Here is a 13,598-nt window from a genome sequence, read left to right as displayed (position 1 = left end):
TTATGATTCCACTACTGGTTAGACCTTAAAAATATGCTACATAATACTTTAGAGATAAAAGGTTAAAAATAATAATTATAATATTTATACAATATATTTTAATAATATATACATTATATTACATATACACCAATTTATACACTTCTATCACAGCCCAAAAATGATTACAGGCTGGCAAATCATTATTCATTGTAATGCAATGCAATGGACTTAGTTGCAATAGGTATGTAGTTTAAAATAATTTTTCTAAATGCTTATTTGATAAACTTTTTAAAATAATTTTATATTAACATAGGACACAGTAACAAAAAATCGCATCCAAGCAAATGGCTGTACAAAATATCTTAAACTTGTGGGAAAATTTGAATTCAAAAAGAATATCATCTTAACTTAATTCGAGGTTAGCTTAGGGTCTGACCGGCGATATCGTTTTTGATCAAAAACGTACGTACCCTTACTTGTTCGACCAAATTAAAAAAGACTGATTCCCTTTTCGGCTAAAACAAATTTTTTTGTAAAATTATGGCAATTACATAATTATGTAATTTTGAAAGTTATTAAAAGTATAAGTCGCATAAAATATAGGAGTATCTATATTGACATTATTTTTATATTAAAATGTCACAATATGTAGTTTCGTTACGTTAGCAGTGTTAGCACTACCATTTTTGAATGTTAATATCAAACCTTGACAGTATTATGTACTTTTTGTACGATTTCGTATTTTTGTAAAGGTAAAGTAAAATTTTGTACAGTCCCCCCCCCCCAAACCCAAACAAAATACGATTTTTAATTTTTAATCACACTTCAAAATTATATCATCAGAATTAAAAGATGATGAAGTTGTTGTTATTTTGTACCATTTGAATAACACTAGTTAGTGAATTTAAATTAAATAAATTTATATATTAGGTATTACATGTACGTACAGAATATGTTTTTTACGATTTTGGTTTAAATAAATGATTACGGTTCCTTAATGTTGATATACATTATACATGTTTATATATATAATATTATAATAAGACGTTATTGTAATAATTTATTTAATGTAAAATCCACTGGTCGGCGTTTATTGCGCTGTAGCCGACAGCCATTTGTCGGTGTTGGTGCTGGCGACGGAGATGGTGATAGGTGATGATGATTGGTCAATCTCCATGATCGGACGAGAACTGTTGTATTCACTCACCATCACCGGCAACGGCTATAGCGCAACAAACGTCGAACACTCATCTTGTCAACATGTTTATCAAAACAGCAGCGTCTTCTATCGTCGTTGCTATGAACTTTCAACGAATGCGCGAAGAACCAACTATCCACGATGAAAATGAACGGTAAGTGGCAAATCACTTTTATCACTAGATAACGCTTATTACCTACGTATACATTATTTTGGTATTTTATACCAATAATATTATGTTTTTCTTTCAATTAATTTGTTTTGTGAATAATTTATTATGAGTTATGAACAATAAAAATGTTTAAACATTAAATTTGTTCTGACGACGACAGTGAAAATGTACAGTAATTAATAATTGTATCTTATTCAATACAAACTACAGAGTGTAGTATATTAACCAAGTACTAATGTTGCTTGATTTCGTTTTTTTTTTTTTTTTTTTTTTAATTAATATATTTGTAATAACTAATAAAAATATTCTAGATTAATATTCAGAGGTACTTTAACGTAACACAAATACTCAGGGTAGGGTTGGACTGAAAATTGAATTCGGCCCGAGATAATACTATTAAAACGGCCCTTTTTCCAAAATTAATACCAATCAAGCACCGGCTATTGATTAACACTTTCTGCGGCCCTCCGAGTTTTCCTCGGTAACTCGACGGCCCAGTCCGACCTCGCACATAGTCATTATTCAGGTGGAATTTCTATACGTAAAGTTACATTTTACAATCACGCTACGTATCTCACATATTTACATTATTCCAGCATGCGCATAGGAAAATCGTATTTTGTTTGGGTTTGGGGGGCTGTCAAAATTTTACATATCAAAAATACAAAATCGTACAAAAAAAGTACATAATACTGTCTAGGTTTGATACCTATTAACATTTAAAAATGGTAGTGCTAACGTACCTAACGGAGCTACATATTGTGACATTTTAATATAAAAATAATGTCAATATAGATACTCCTATATTTTAAATAATTTTCTATATTTTATACAACTTATACTATTAATAATGTTCAAAATTACATAATTATGTAATTGCCATAATTTTACAAAAAATTTTGTTTAAGCCGAAAAGGGAATCAGTCTTTTTTAATTTGGTCGAACAAGGAAGGGTACGTACGTTTTGATCAAAAATGGTCTCGCCCGTCAGAGCCTAAGCTAACCTCGTATTATTATTGGAAATATGTACACAGATATACTTATCTTTGAGTTAAGAGAATATTTTTTTTGAAAATAACTTTTCCCGTAAGTTTAAGATATTTTGTGCGGCCATTTGCTTAGCTGTCGATCTTTTGTTACTGTGTCCTATGTTAATATACAATTATTTTAAAAAGTTTATCAAATAAGCATTTAGAAAAATTATTTTAAACTACATACCTATTGCAACTAAGTCCATTGCATTGCATTGCACTGAATAATGATTTGCCAGCCTGTAATCATTTTTGGGCTGTGATAGAAGTGTATAAATTGGTAATTGATACAAATTTTTAACGCATTCATTGTTCAATGTTTCCACATGGTTTGCTTTAAACTTAATCAGCGGGCTCATGTCTCTTAACCTGTACAAAAATGTGTTGTATTTATACTTATAATTACACAAAAAAATACATTTAATATAATTTTTTTTACTCTCTGTCATTGAAAGGTCTTATATGGGAAGAAAGAGTTCGGCTTTTCTGTTTTCTTATAATTGAACGCAACATTTCAGCAGCTGTATTTTTTTTCGCCTCATACTTGCTGGTACCACTTCCTTCAACTTAAAACAACTTTCGATAACTCTTTATAACAACATAATTAATTACATTATTCACTCACCATACATCCCAAACAATGAACATGAGTAGTTGTAGATAAATTGTTGGCCCGATGTGTTTCTCCTAAGGAACCGATAAGTTGGCCTGATACCGTGATCTACAATTCTACTGTTTAACAATTCCATTGGTGATCTCAAATCAGGTAAAATGAGTTCTGTTTCTTTGAATGTAAATTTACGTTCCTTAACAACAAAAATAATTGTATTTAAACAAGACATTTATATTTTGACCGTGTTTGATTCATACTATTTCTTGTCTTTTTTGTTTAGACATATAATCTAATTGAAATGGTTTTGTTTGAGTTTTTATTTCTGAATACAAATCGTCCTTTGGAAGATTTAAAAATACTCTCATTTCATTGTATCTTTTAACAGCCAAATCTATTGATTTTTCCATCCAATTTATTTTCTTTTTTAATTCTTTAAATTCTATAAAGTAACAATATTAACGCTATAATAATGTTAATAATATAATATTATTATATAGGTACTCTTATCATTGATTTCAAGATAGTTTCTGTTATTAAAAATAGATTAAAAAATTAAAAGCAATATAATATGAATTTATTTCATATTTTTTTTTCTATTTAATCAGTTGTATATATATAACGTATTATATTGAATACCTATATATTAAAAAAAAAAAAAAAATAGATTCTTATTAATATAACTAAAAAAATTTACATTTCTCATTTTGAAGTAATTTAATATGCTAATGCCATTATAAATTAGGTAGGTACCAGAATAATTTACTTTGTTTTTGATTAGTTCCATTAGGATTTGATGATATCCAAGTAGTCTTTTCTATGTGTATCAGACCATTTAGTAGATTAATAATATCATGGGCTGTCTTTATGCGCGCATTAAAATCATCCAACATCATCTTTTCCTCAGAAATGGTTAGGTACAATCCTTAATATAATCATAATGTTATTGTAATATTATTTTATTAATAGTATTTATTTTAAAAATGACAATCTTTCTAATTCTATACTTACTAGAATCTTTCAAACGATCCTTATCGATTATGAGCTCAGTCATAAAATTATTGACAGTCGTAAACATTGACTTTTTTTCCTCTTCGTATAATTCAGACTGACTTGAGTGTTTTGAGTGTTCTGGCTGATTTGAATTAATATTTATCCAGTTTTGTATTTGTTTTTGTTTCAAATCATATCTAGCCAATTCCATGTAATCATTCAGCTATTAAAAAATCAACATTAATTATTTGGTGAAAAACTCATTTTGTGTAATTTTTTATACATTGTAGTCCATTGTTGTCATATTTATTAGTATTAATTAATAAAAAGTAGATAGTGTAAATAAGAATTAGTAAAATTTGTAAAATTTAAATTTATTGTTGAGTCTAAAAAATAATTTTGTTAAATTACTGTTACCTATTGTTTATCACATTTGAAACTATAGTAACCTGCAAGCAAGTATCTATCCATAATATACGTTAATACCTACTTTATTAGTTTCAATTACATTCTTGAAATAATGATTTCAAAAAAAAAAAAAACATCTTATTTTAAACATAATATCTTAATATTCCACATTGACTAAGCAGTAGGTAATACGCTCCGTTTTAAACGGGATATAACGTTTTAGAAAACAAAAAAAAAAAATTAACTGTTATTGCGACGTATTGTTAATTAACATAGATTATTTTGATATATTATAACTTTTTCATTGATGAGCATTTTATAAACAGCCTTAAAAACAGCTTCAAGTGTCAGTTTTAAAAACAATGCGTTGTTAACAAAAGTTAACTTTAAAATGTTTTATATAGAATTTTATTCGTTCCTGAAGTCAACTCAGACGTGTTAAAGCAAATTTGTTCAAACAAAAAATATATTAGCATTTAATTTTGTAACTATTAAACGAAAGTATGTTGTTTATAATAAAAATAAGTAACTTTTTTGTGCTTTAAAAACAATATAACTACCTATATAACCTACTATGTATAAAGTATAGATTTAACTTTCAGAAAATGGTAAATATTTTTGATTAATTATTAAAATATCAAAATATTGATTTACCTATTAGGTACTTGAAGCAAGTTTGGTGATCATTAATCAATATGCTATAAAATATTTTTGTTTAAAATATGAAAATGTTATTACTATAAAACAGTTATAGAAAAATAAATTGTCATAACATCCGATTCAGAGTTTTATTATTAGACCAATGAATACCTATAATGATATAATGAAGTTAAGAATGATTTTGAAACACAGAAATGTATTACATTTCCATTAAATATTAAGTTATTAGAAAAAACAATAGTTTTACTTGCTGGAAAAAATGCATATATTGGTGGACCTAATGCATTTAATTTTCCAGGTATTAAAGTTTTTAATTTTTATGATACTTTAGAGTTCTAAAAAAGTATTGACTTCCAGTGTTCACTAATTTTTTGTACACATTTTTTAGACCAAAATATTATTCCCCTTAGTCCAAGGTGTGGCGACACTGTAACCATGTAATCTCCTTGTACAATGCTACAATGTCGTTATCGTATGAATATGAAGATGAATAGATAAAATGATTGTCATATGAATAGCAGGGTAATGTTCTATGGCAATACTGCAATAGTGTATTATAAGTGTAGGTTTACTCATACTAATTTGTTTTTTTTTTACGGTTTTCATGCGTTTCGGCTCTGTCTGTTTATTTATCAATACAAAAAAGTGAAAATAATGAAATAACTATTGATTAACACTCTTAAAAAAACATTATAGTTAAACGTTATTATTCTTATTAAGTGCGTTCAATTTTGTTCTATTCGCCCGACGCCGGACGTCCAAATTATTTATACTTACCTATTTGGACATGTTTCGATCAAAGGACAGCAGTTCGTGATTAACAGCGAATCAAAAAATAACATCCAAAGTACGCGCGAGGTACTTACATGTTTTTAGCTTCATTTGTATATAACTAGATTTAAATTAAAATACAAAATAAGAAATGGACAACATTAGGAAGTTCGCCGAATCCTGGGTTGTTTCGATTTTCAAATTATTGTTTGTTTTCTGACAACTCGTGTTAAATACCAAACAATTAATTTGGTTTGCATTAGTTCAGTTCTCATGTGTCTCAATACCAAAGACTTGATTAAATACACTCATGATTATTTGTTAACTTTACATGGCAGAAAACACCTCCATTTCCAATAACAGTGGTATTGTGGAATTTAACCACCATTTAGTCACTGATCAAGAAACAAGGATGAGTGGATCTGGTGGATCAAATAGTGGTGGAACATCAATTGGTAATCCAACTGCTAGTGTTGGCACTGTCAGTGTTTTATTACCAAGTGGTGGTGGGACAAAGCGAAGAAGTGCTGTAGGCAGTAATAGCTCTCACAATGGTGGATCTGCTTCAAATTCTGCATCTATATCAGCTGATTTAGCGTCACTTTTTGAATGCCCTGTTTGTTTTGATTATGTGTTACCTCCAATATTGCAATGCCAAAGCGGACATTTAGTTTGTAGTACATGTCGACCAAAACTCAATTGTTGTCCAACATGCCGTGGTCCACTTGGAAACATACGCAATTTAGCCATGGAAAAAGTAGCTTCAACAGTCATGTTTCCTTGTAAATATTCGTCTTCGGGTTGCCCTGTATCATTATTACATTCTGAAAAGGTCGAACATGAAGAATTATGTGAATGTCGCCCATACACTTGTCCATGTCCAGGTGCTTCGTGTAAATGGCAAGGTGGGTTGGAACAAGTCATGGAACACTTAATGGTTGCACATAAATCTATAACAACTTTACAAGGAGAAGATATAGTATTTTTAGCAACAGACATAAATCTGCCTGGTGCAGTGGATTGGGTCATGATGCAATCATGTTTTGGCCATCATTTTATGCTTGTTCTTGAGAAGCAAGAAAAATATGAAGGACACCAACAGTTCTTTGCTATTGTTCAATTGATTGGCAGCCGAAAACAATGTGAAAATTTTGCTTACAGACTAGAACTTAATGGACATCGAAGACGTTTAGCATGGGAAGCTACACCAAGAAGTATACATGAAGGAGTTTCAACAGCAATTTTAAATTCAGACTGCTTGGTGTTCGATACAAGTACAGCACAACTCTTTGCGGATAATGGAAATTTAGGAATTAATGTTACAATATCAACAAATGTGTAAAGCACATAAATATTTGTGTGGATTAGTATCCATGAAAAATAACAAATTTTTTACTATCATGACTTATTCCTAACCAACTAATTCAAATATGGGCGTAAATAAAACAGAAATTAATCAACTGTGCATTCTGTGAAGATAACTAATGTATGAATCAATTTATGGTGAGAATGAGTACATGTTTCTGATAATTCAAAAAAAAAAACAATACTTGTATCATTTAGTTGATAACATTTGTTAAGTATTTAGCTTGGAAATATAATTTAAAGATATTTATTTTTATCACTGAGTATCTTAATTTGTTAATAAGACTTGATTACATGCATATATCTCACATATACTTGTAACTACAAAAATAATATTTGTTTCAATTATGAATCTTGTTTATATTTCTGTGAGTTTTAATATTCACTTATATTTGTTGTTTATTTAAAATAACTATTTACATTAAAAAAAAGATATCTAGGTCTATTATTAATATTATTTATTATTATACCTATATTAAAAAATAATAATAATAATAAGTCAAAACTAAATAATTAAATCAGTCTAAATTCTAAATGTATTTCCTTTTTTTGCATGTATTTAAATGTTTATTCATTAACATAAATATAACATTAAGTTTCAATGATGTGTGTAAGATATATGTTAACTAATTTTGTTCATCACTTGTGTAGGTACTCGCCGTATTATGACTTGTGAGTTGCAAAAAATATATATAGATAATTCAATGATGAATTAATAATTTTGTTTTTATTCTATTTTGTATAATATTGTAAATACATAATGTAGGTATAATTTACAAATTAAAAAAATAATAACTTGTTTCATATATTTTCAAAATAACTTATGAAACATATCATTAAATAGACTAAAAATATTGAATTAATTTATTCTTTTAATAATTCAATGTGTCTCAAATGTACAAATCACTTTATGTTTGGTTGAAATGATGTTGAATTGTGTTTCTCACTTATAAATACTGAAAAAATAACGATATTTTTTCTTAAAAAATGTAGACAACTTTACAATTAATAGAGATATTATGTGAAAATTAGTACCTAGTAATGTTAGTTTTAATACAATTATTAATTTTCATGTAATGTAATTTAGTTTTCTAAACTTGAATGTATTTAATAAATTGTTAGGTACCAAAGTAGGATTTTCATTATTTTGTTGTTTTTTTTTTTATTTATTACCTACCCATTTGTGTTCATTTTATACGCTATTTTATTCAGGGGTAGATTTAATACATCATGTCCAAAAGAACTTAAAGCTATCTCTCTAGACCTTAATATGGCTGACTTATAATACAGATATATAGGTGGTATATAATATATAAAAAATATAGATTATATACAATATTATGTTTGTAATCCCTTAAACATGTGCATCGCAGGCAATTGTTTAGTATGTTATGTATCCACCCCTGAGTTCTTCTTTATTTATTATAGTTATAGGGTCATTAACGAAAGTGTCTAATATAACTTTGAATTGTATGTATTAATTTATTATAACTTAATATGATTCAAAATATTTAATATTTTTTTTTATTATTATTATTATTATTATCTTTAAATGTAAAAAAAAAACCTTTTAATAAAAGTACTTTATTTAAGTGACTAAAATATAGTATTTTGGTACAATTAGATATTATTTTAATTACTTATTATGAAGGCATTATTATAGAATATGTATTTACTACCTATTATAAGTTATAATTTATACATAGCAATTATTTTTTTTATTTAAATATATGCAGACTACAAGTGTTCAAGTTTGTGTTACTTATAAGAACCTAGTATATATTATGTCTTAATTATTAGATTTTTTTTACGAACTCAGTAATTTATTAATTAATAATTGAAAAAAATGACTTTGTATAAAAAATCATTTTATAAGACGTATTGTACATGTATATTTAGGTTAAAGAAATAGTCTCAAACTCTCAACAATAACTATATTATTATAAATCTAAAAATGATGATGTGTTAAAGTGACATCATTTAATTGTGCAATGTTATAGTTGCAGTAACTGGATTATTAAATTAAATAAATACAATAACTATTTTGTTGAACATAAATTTATTATTATTTTAATAAAATTGTATGTATTAAAATTTAATATTAAATATAGATTTTTTAATTTATTATACATGTATTTAATTATGATTTTTATTAGTGATTGTATTAATAGTTTAAAAATCAATCTGGAAAAGACAATTATTTGAACTGAACTCGAAAATTTAAAGGTTTGTGTACACTACCATTGTGGTGGTAAAACGCAGTTTAACATAATTGACTTGCACCGCCAATAAAACATTATTTTACTACCACAGCGGCAGTGTGTGAGTGTATGTTTGCCTTGTAATTGTTTCAAACTTTGTACGAACAAAATCAATGGAAATCACTAAAAAAATTAAAAAGAATTATGATTATCAAGTATATTACTGTTTTGTCAAGTTACCATCATAATACTTTTAGATTATTTTAGGACTTTTTTAAAATTTGGTTTTGGTTAGATACAAAATTTGAATAGCCTAGTTTTATTTATGTTAAAACTCAAAATGCTTAAAATAATGGATGAGAGTATTGTTTAATTCAAATTTTCAAATCAATATTTTTACTTTTTTTTTTATATCAAATCATAACCAATTAGTATTTATATTATCTCTGAAACCTGCTAAAAATTGTAATATCATGATAAAATTATTAAAACATATTTTGATTTTTTAAATGTTTAAACTTAAAATAATTGAATTGTTTTAATAATAATTTTGTACTCAGTTTTTTGTGAATAGTATAACTGTTATATTAAAATAATAATACCAATTATTGGTTGAGATTATTGTTATTTACTACTACTCAACATACATAATATGTGAGTCGTATCTATATGCCTAAGTCAATCATAAGTGATTTGAACATTTATATTATTTTTTTTTTTTAAATAATAAAAAAAATACATATTATATAATCTTTTAATTTTGTTCATTAAATACCTCTAAAAACACTTAATTTTCTTATTACCATATGTATATGCATAAGTACTTTCAAATGTCGTTTGTTACACTTTATTTTAATATTTAAAAGAAACAGATTACTATACCAATATTAGGTTAAATTATGACAACAAATTCTTAATGCAAGAAGATAATAAATAGGTAATATATTAGATGTTAATTTTAAATAAAATTGCATTTAAATTTAATGAGCAATTTTATTTGACTAATTTAAAATACAAATGTTTTTGATTGAAATGTGTTTTTAATTATAACTGTTTAATATCTGCGAGGCCTTAAAATGCAGATGATATAGCTTATGATTTAACTGCAAGTCCTACTTATCTCAAATATTATTGTAGTAAAAAACAAATAGGTAATGATTATATTGTAAAAATAAATGAATATCAACATATTTATAAAATAAAATTTTAATGATTGTATGGATTTATTTTTTTTGTTTTTGATGATTTTCTCTCGACTATTCATTTTCCCAAATAGGCAATACTATATTACATAATGTTAGGTTAGTTTTAATTATCTGGTTGTTTCAAATTAATATGATAATTTTAATGAAATAATGACTATGAAATTCAGTGCTATAATATGAAGGATGTTGCACTTTTGATAAACATTTATAATTTGGTATTCTTTTCATACTCATAACTTTATTAAGTAAATTGATACTGGTAAAATATTTAATTTAGTAGTTAAATACTATTGATTTACAATCACTAAAATATACAATTTACAAACATTTTAAACCTGTATAATATATAATTAAACATTATTTTTTTTTTTAACAAGTATTTTATTGGTATATAAATAGGTATTCAAAAGTGTTAGCACATAAAAACAAGAAAAATTTACATAAATATAATTTGATCCGATCTCAAAAATCATCACATATAAACTAAAGTAATTTATTCCCTATTTTTACTTGTCTAAAATTATTATTAATAGTATTTAACACTATTATACCTATATTGAAACACATGGAATCTTAATAGTAATTTCAATAAAATTGTGTACAAGAATGGATCTAATATTAGACTAGTGCCAGTACCACTAGTACCAGTAATCTAATACCAATTACTATAACAATTTACTTTTATTTAAAATACACATAATGATGAAATATCGTAAAAAACCAAACTTATTGTATAGTTGATGTACAAAAAAAAGAATCACAGCTTTTACCCTAATAAATGTTAAGTCTTTGGTTTTGTTTTTTAGCATTGTATGATACAAAGTAAATTAGGAAAACAACAATTCGAACACACATGCTATTACTAAAAACTTAAATGTAAATCCCTTTCAAACCAATACGTCTTAATGTACAATAGTTTTAAAACAGTTTATAATCTCTTTGCTCCGTTTACAATGCTGTCGTGTAACTCTTGAGTGAGTGGAACAAACTTCTTTCCTTCATTAAAATATAAAGGATCCTCAACAACTTTGGTAAGATCAAATCCATCGTTTTGGACATCATTTTTTTTCATCTTGAACGTACCTACATATTTATAAAACAGTATGATTAAAATTACTTGAAAACTAAATGAAAAATAAACTAACCAGTTAGCGACACAGGTGTCTTAACAATTCGTAAAAATAATGGCCGTGCATAGGCTGGCAATGATTTGTTAATTCCAGCAGATAATTTATCCAAATCTAAATCATTAGATTCATCTACAATGGCGACCATTCCGGCTTTTCCTTCTGTGTGTGGTATCTATACAAAGTTGATAGAATAATGACTTAAATACAAACATAGAGTAGGTATTTTTAATTTTGTAAATTACCTCTACTCCATAAACGATGCAATCTTTTAATTTTACTATATTACTAATAGCAGCCTCCACTTCTGATGTAGAAACATTTTCACCTTTCCACCTATAAATTTAATTTAATCAATTAAATAATACTTAGAATTTTAAACTACCTATTAAAAATTACATTATTCCAATGTTAACATTTTGGAAACATATTAATATTTGGAGAAGACTCTTTTTATTTCTTTTATTTATTTCTAGAGTTTAAAAATATATGGGATGTAATTCATTTTTTCCTTTCACTTAAATATGTATAATAAAATAGATAACTTGGGATGTAAGCATAGTTATTGATACATCTATTAAAATTTCTATACTAAATCCAGAATCACAATTTATTTAGATTGTTGATATTTTTAAAACACAATAAGAGAAGTAAAACTTCAATCATGCTTCAATTAACCATTTTTAAAATATCATTGTTCCTACACCATTTAAGCATGCATGATGCACATTGTATAACGTATAGTAAAAACAAATTCCCATCCATTACGCTGTGGTAAAAAAAGTTATTAACTTGCATTAACTCTGCATTGCACACACAATATAAAACACATATGAGATTATAGTACATAGTGGCGAAAGTCAGAAACATAGCTCATGTGTATTAGTTATTAACAATAATTTATTACCTATTTATAAATTATTTTTATTTATTAATAATAATTTTTATCTATTAAATTTTTCAATAAATTGGCAATATTTTAACACAGTAAATTATAAATTATGATAATTTTTTTTTTTTTTATTATTCCAATCTGATCATCTGGAAGTTTTTTAACCGATAGTCCTATTAACCTATAAATACTATATTCATTTTACCTGAAAGTATCTCCAGTACGGTCTTTAAAGTAATAAAAATTATATTCATCCCGAATTAGCACATCACCTAAATTTTAAAATAAATTTTTTAATAGATATATTGTTAAAATGTTGTTCATTTTTATTTTTAAACAAGATGTGTACTAAAAAGTTACCAGAGTTGAATACTTTGTCTCCTTTACTAAAAACATCTTTGATGATTTTTTTCTCAGAAGCTGATTTCTCTACATAACCACTAAAAGAATTCTCAGTTGTTTTTCTTATTTTTCCAACCAATAATCCAGGTTCTCCTAAACAATTAAGTAAATTCTGGTCAAAAATAGTTTTAATGCTTAGGTACATGTATTGTAAGAAATCTAATAAACATGTTCTTATGCCTCTTATAATACACAATTAAATTAAAACAAAATCTTACCAACTTTACATTTAATACAAAGATTATTTTTTCCTCGAATAGGTTCATTAGTGTCTGGGTCAACACGTATCAATGTGACTGGGTAGAATGGTTCCCCAATGAATGGGATGAATCCTACAGCACCAACTTTATTTGTAGTGTTCACTAAAAAACAATAAATAATAATTAAATATTATACCTTACAATATTTTAGTGTTATGAACATTTAATAATTGAGAAAGATCTTTTCTTAGGCAATCTATTGTCAAAAATATTTTTGACAAGCTATTTAAATTAACTTTAAATTTTTTTTATAGAATTGACATTGAAAAAAAATCTATAATAAAATTTGGAGGGAAGTTAGCACTTCACTATGTTACACAT

At 26.1% G+C, this 13,598-nt stretch overlaps 3 protein-coding genes across 4 annotated transcripts in view; 1 reads left to right on the top strand and 2 right to left on the bottom strand.

Moving 5' to 3' along the window:
* Positions 1–2,156: 2,156 nt before the first annotated feature.
* On the bottom strand, positions 2,157–4,420 carry LOC114129852 (uncharacterized). The gene is made up of 8 exons (XM_027994702.2): positions 4,270–4,420; positions 4,005–4,209; positions 3,760–3,918; positions 3,254–3,435; positions 3,009–3,189; positions 2,823–2,949; positions 2,571–2,752; positions 2,157–2,498 (listed from the first exon to the last, which is right to left on the bottom strand). The coding sequence occupies exons 1-8, from the start codon at positions 4,288–4,290 to the stop codon at positions 2,404–2,406; spliced, it is 1,152 nt and encodes a 383-aa protein (XP_027850503.2). The 5' UTR covers positions 4,291–4,420; the 3' UTR covers positions 2,157–2,403.
* Positions 4,421–5,563: 1,143 nt separating this feature from the next.
* LOC114129804 (E3 ubiquitin-protein ligase Siah1) lies at positions 5,564–9,700 on the top strand. The gene has a single exon (XM_027994648.2). The coding sequence runs from the start codon at positions 6,157–6,159 to the stop codon at positions 7,165–7,167; it is 1,011 nt and encodes a 336-aa protein (XP_027850449.1). The 5' UTR covers positions 5,564–6,156; the 3' UTR covers positions 7,168–9,700.
* Positions 9,701–11,026: 1,326 nt separating this feature from the next.
* The window catches only part of LOC114129636 (long-chain fatty acid transport protein 4-like), a 20,011-nt gene continuing 17,439 nt past the window's right edge, over positions 11,027–13,598 (bottom strand). For both annotated transcript variants that reach the window (XM_050198678.1, XM_050198680.1), the window contains 6 exons: positions 13,236–13,379; positions 12,976–13,110; positions 12,821–12,887; positions 11,969–12,059; positions 11,742–11,898; positions 11,027–11,679 (listed from right to left, as the gene is read on the bottom strand). In XM_050198678.1, the coding sequence (XP_050054635.1) occupies positions 11,525–11,679; positions 11,742–11,898; positions 11,969–12,059; positions 12,821–12,887; positions 12,976–13,110; positions 13,236–13,379 (749 nt within the window). In that variant the 3' untranslated portion in view covers positions 11,027–11,524. The remainder of the gene's footprint in view (positions 11,680–11,741; positions 11,899–11,968; positions 12,060–12,820; positions 12,888–12,975; positions 13,111–13,235; positions 13,380–13,598) is intronic.

The sequence above is a fragment of the Aphis gossypii genome, chromosome 1 (genome assembly GCF_020184175.1).
Source record: "Aphis gossypii isolate Hap1 chromosome 1, ASM2018417v2, whole genome shotgun sequence".
Lineage (NCBI taxonomy): Eukaryota > Metazoa > Arthropoda > Insecta > Hemiptera > Aphididae > Aphis > Aphis gossypii.
Note: the sequence above shows the minus strand (reverse complement) of the source record. Positions and strands in the feature narration are given on the sequence as shown.

Excerpts from the sequence above, each read along its gene's own strand:
- LOC114129852 (XM_027994702.2), bottom strand. The coding sequence starts at position 4,290 with ATGACAACAATGGACTACAAT. Across the intron at positions 2,950-3,008 it reads TTCATTGTTTGGGATGTATG|TTGAAGGAAGTGGTACCAGC; the intron begins GTGAGTGAATAA and ends AGTTGTTTTAAG. Across the intron at positions 2,753-2,822 it reads AGACCTTTCAATGACAGAGA|GTTAAGAGACATGAGCCCGC; the intron begins GTAAAAAAAATT and ends ATTTTTGTACAG.
- LOC114129804 (XM_027994648.2), top strand. The coding sequence starts at position 6,157 with ATGGCAGAAAACACCTCCATTTCCAATAACAGTGGTATTGTGGAATTT.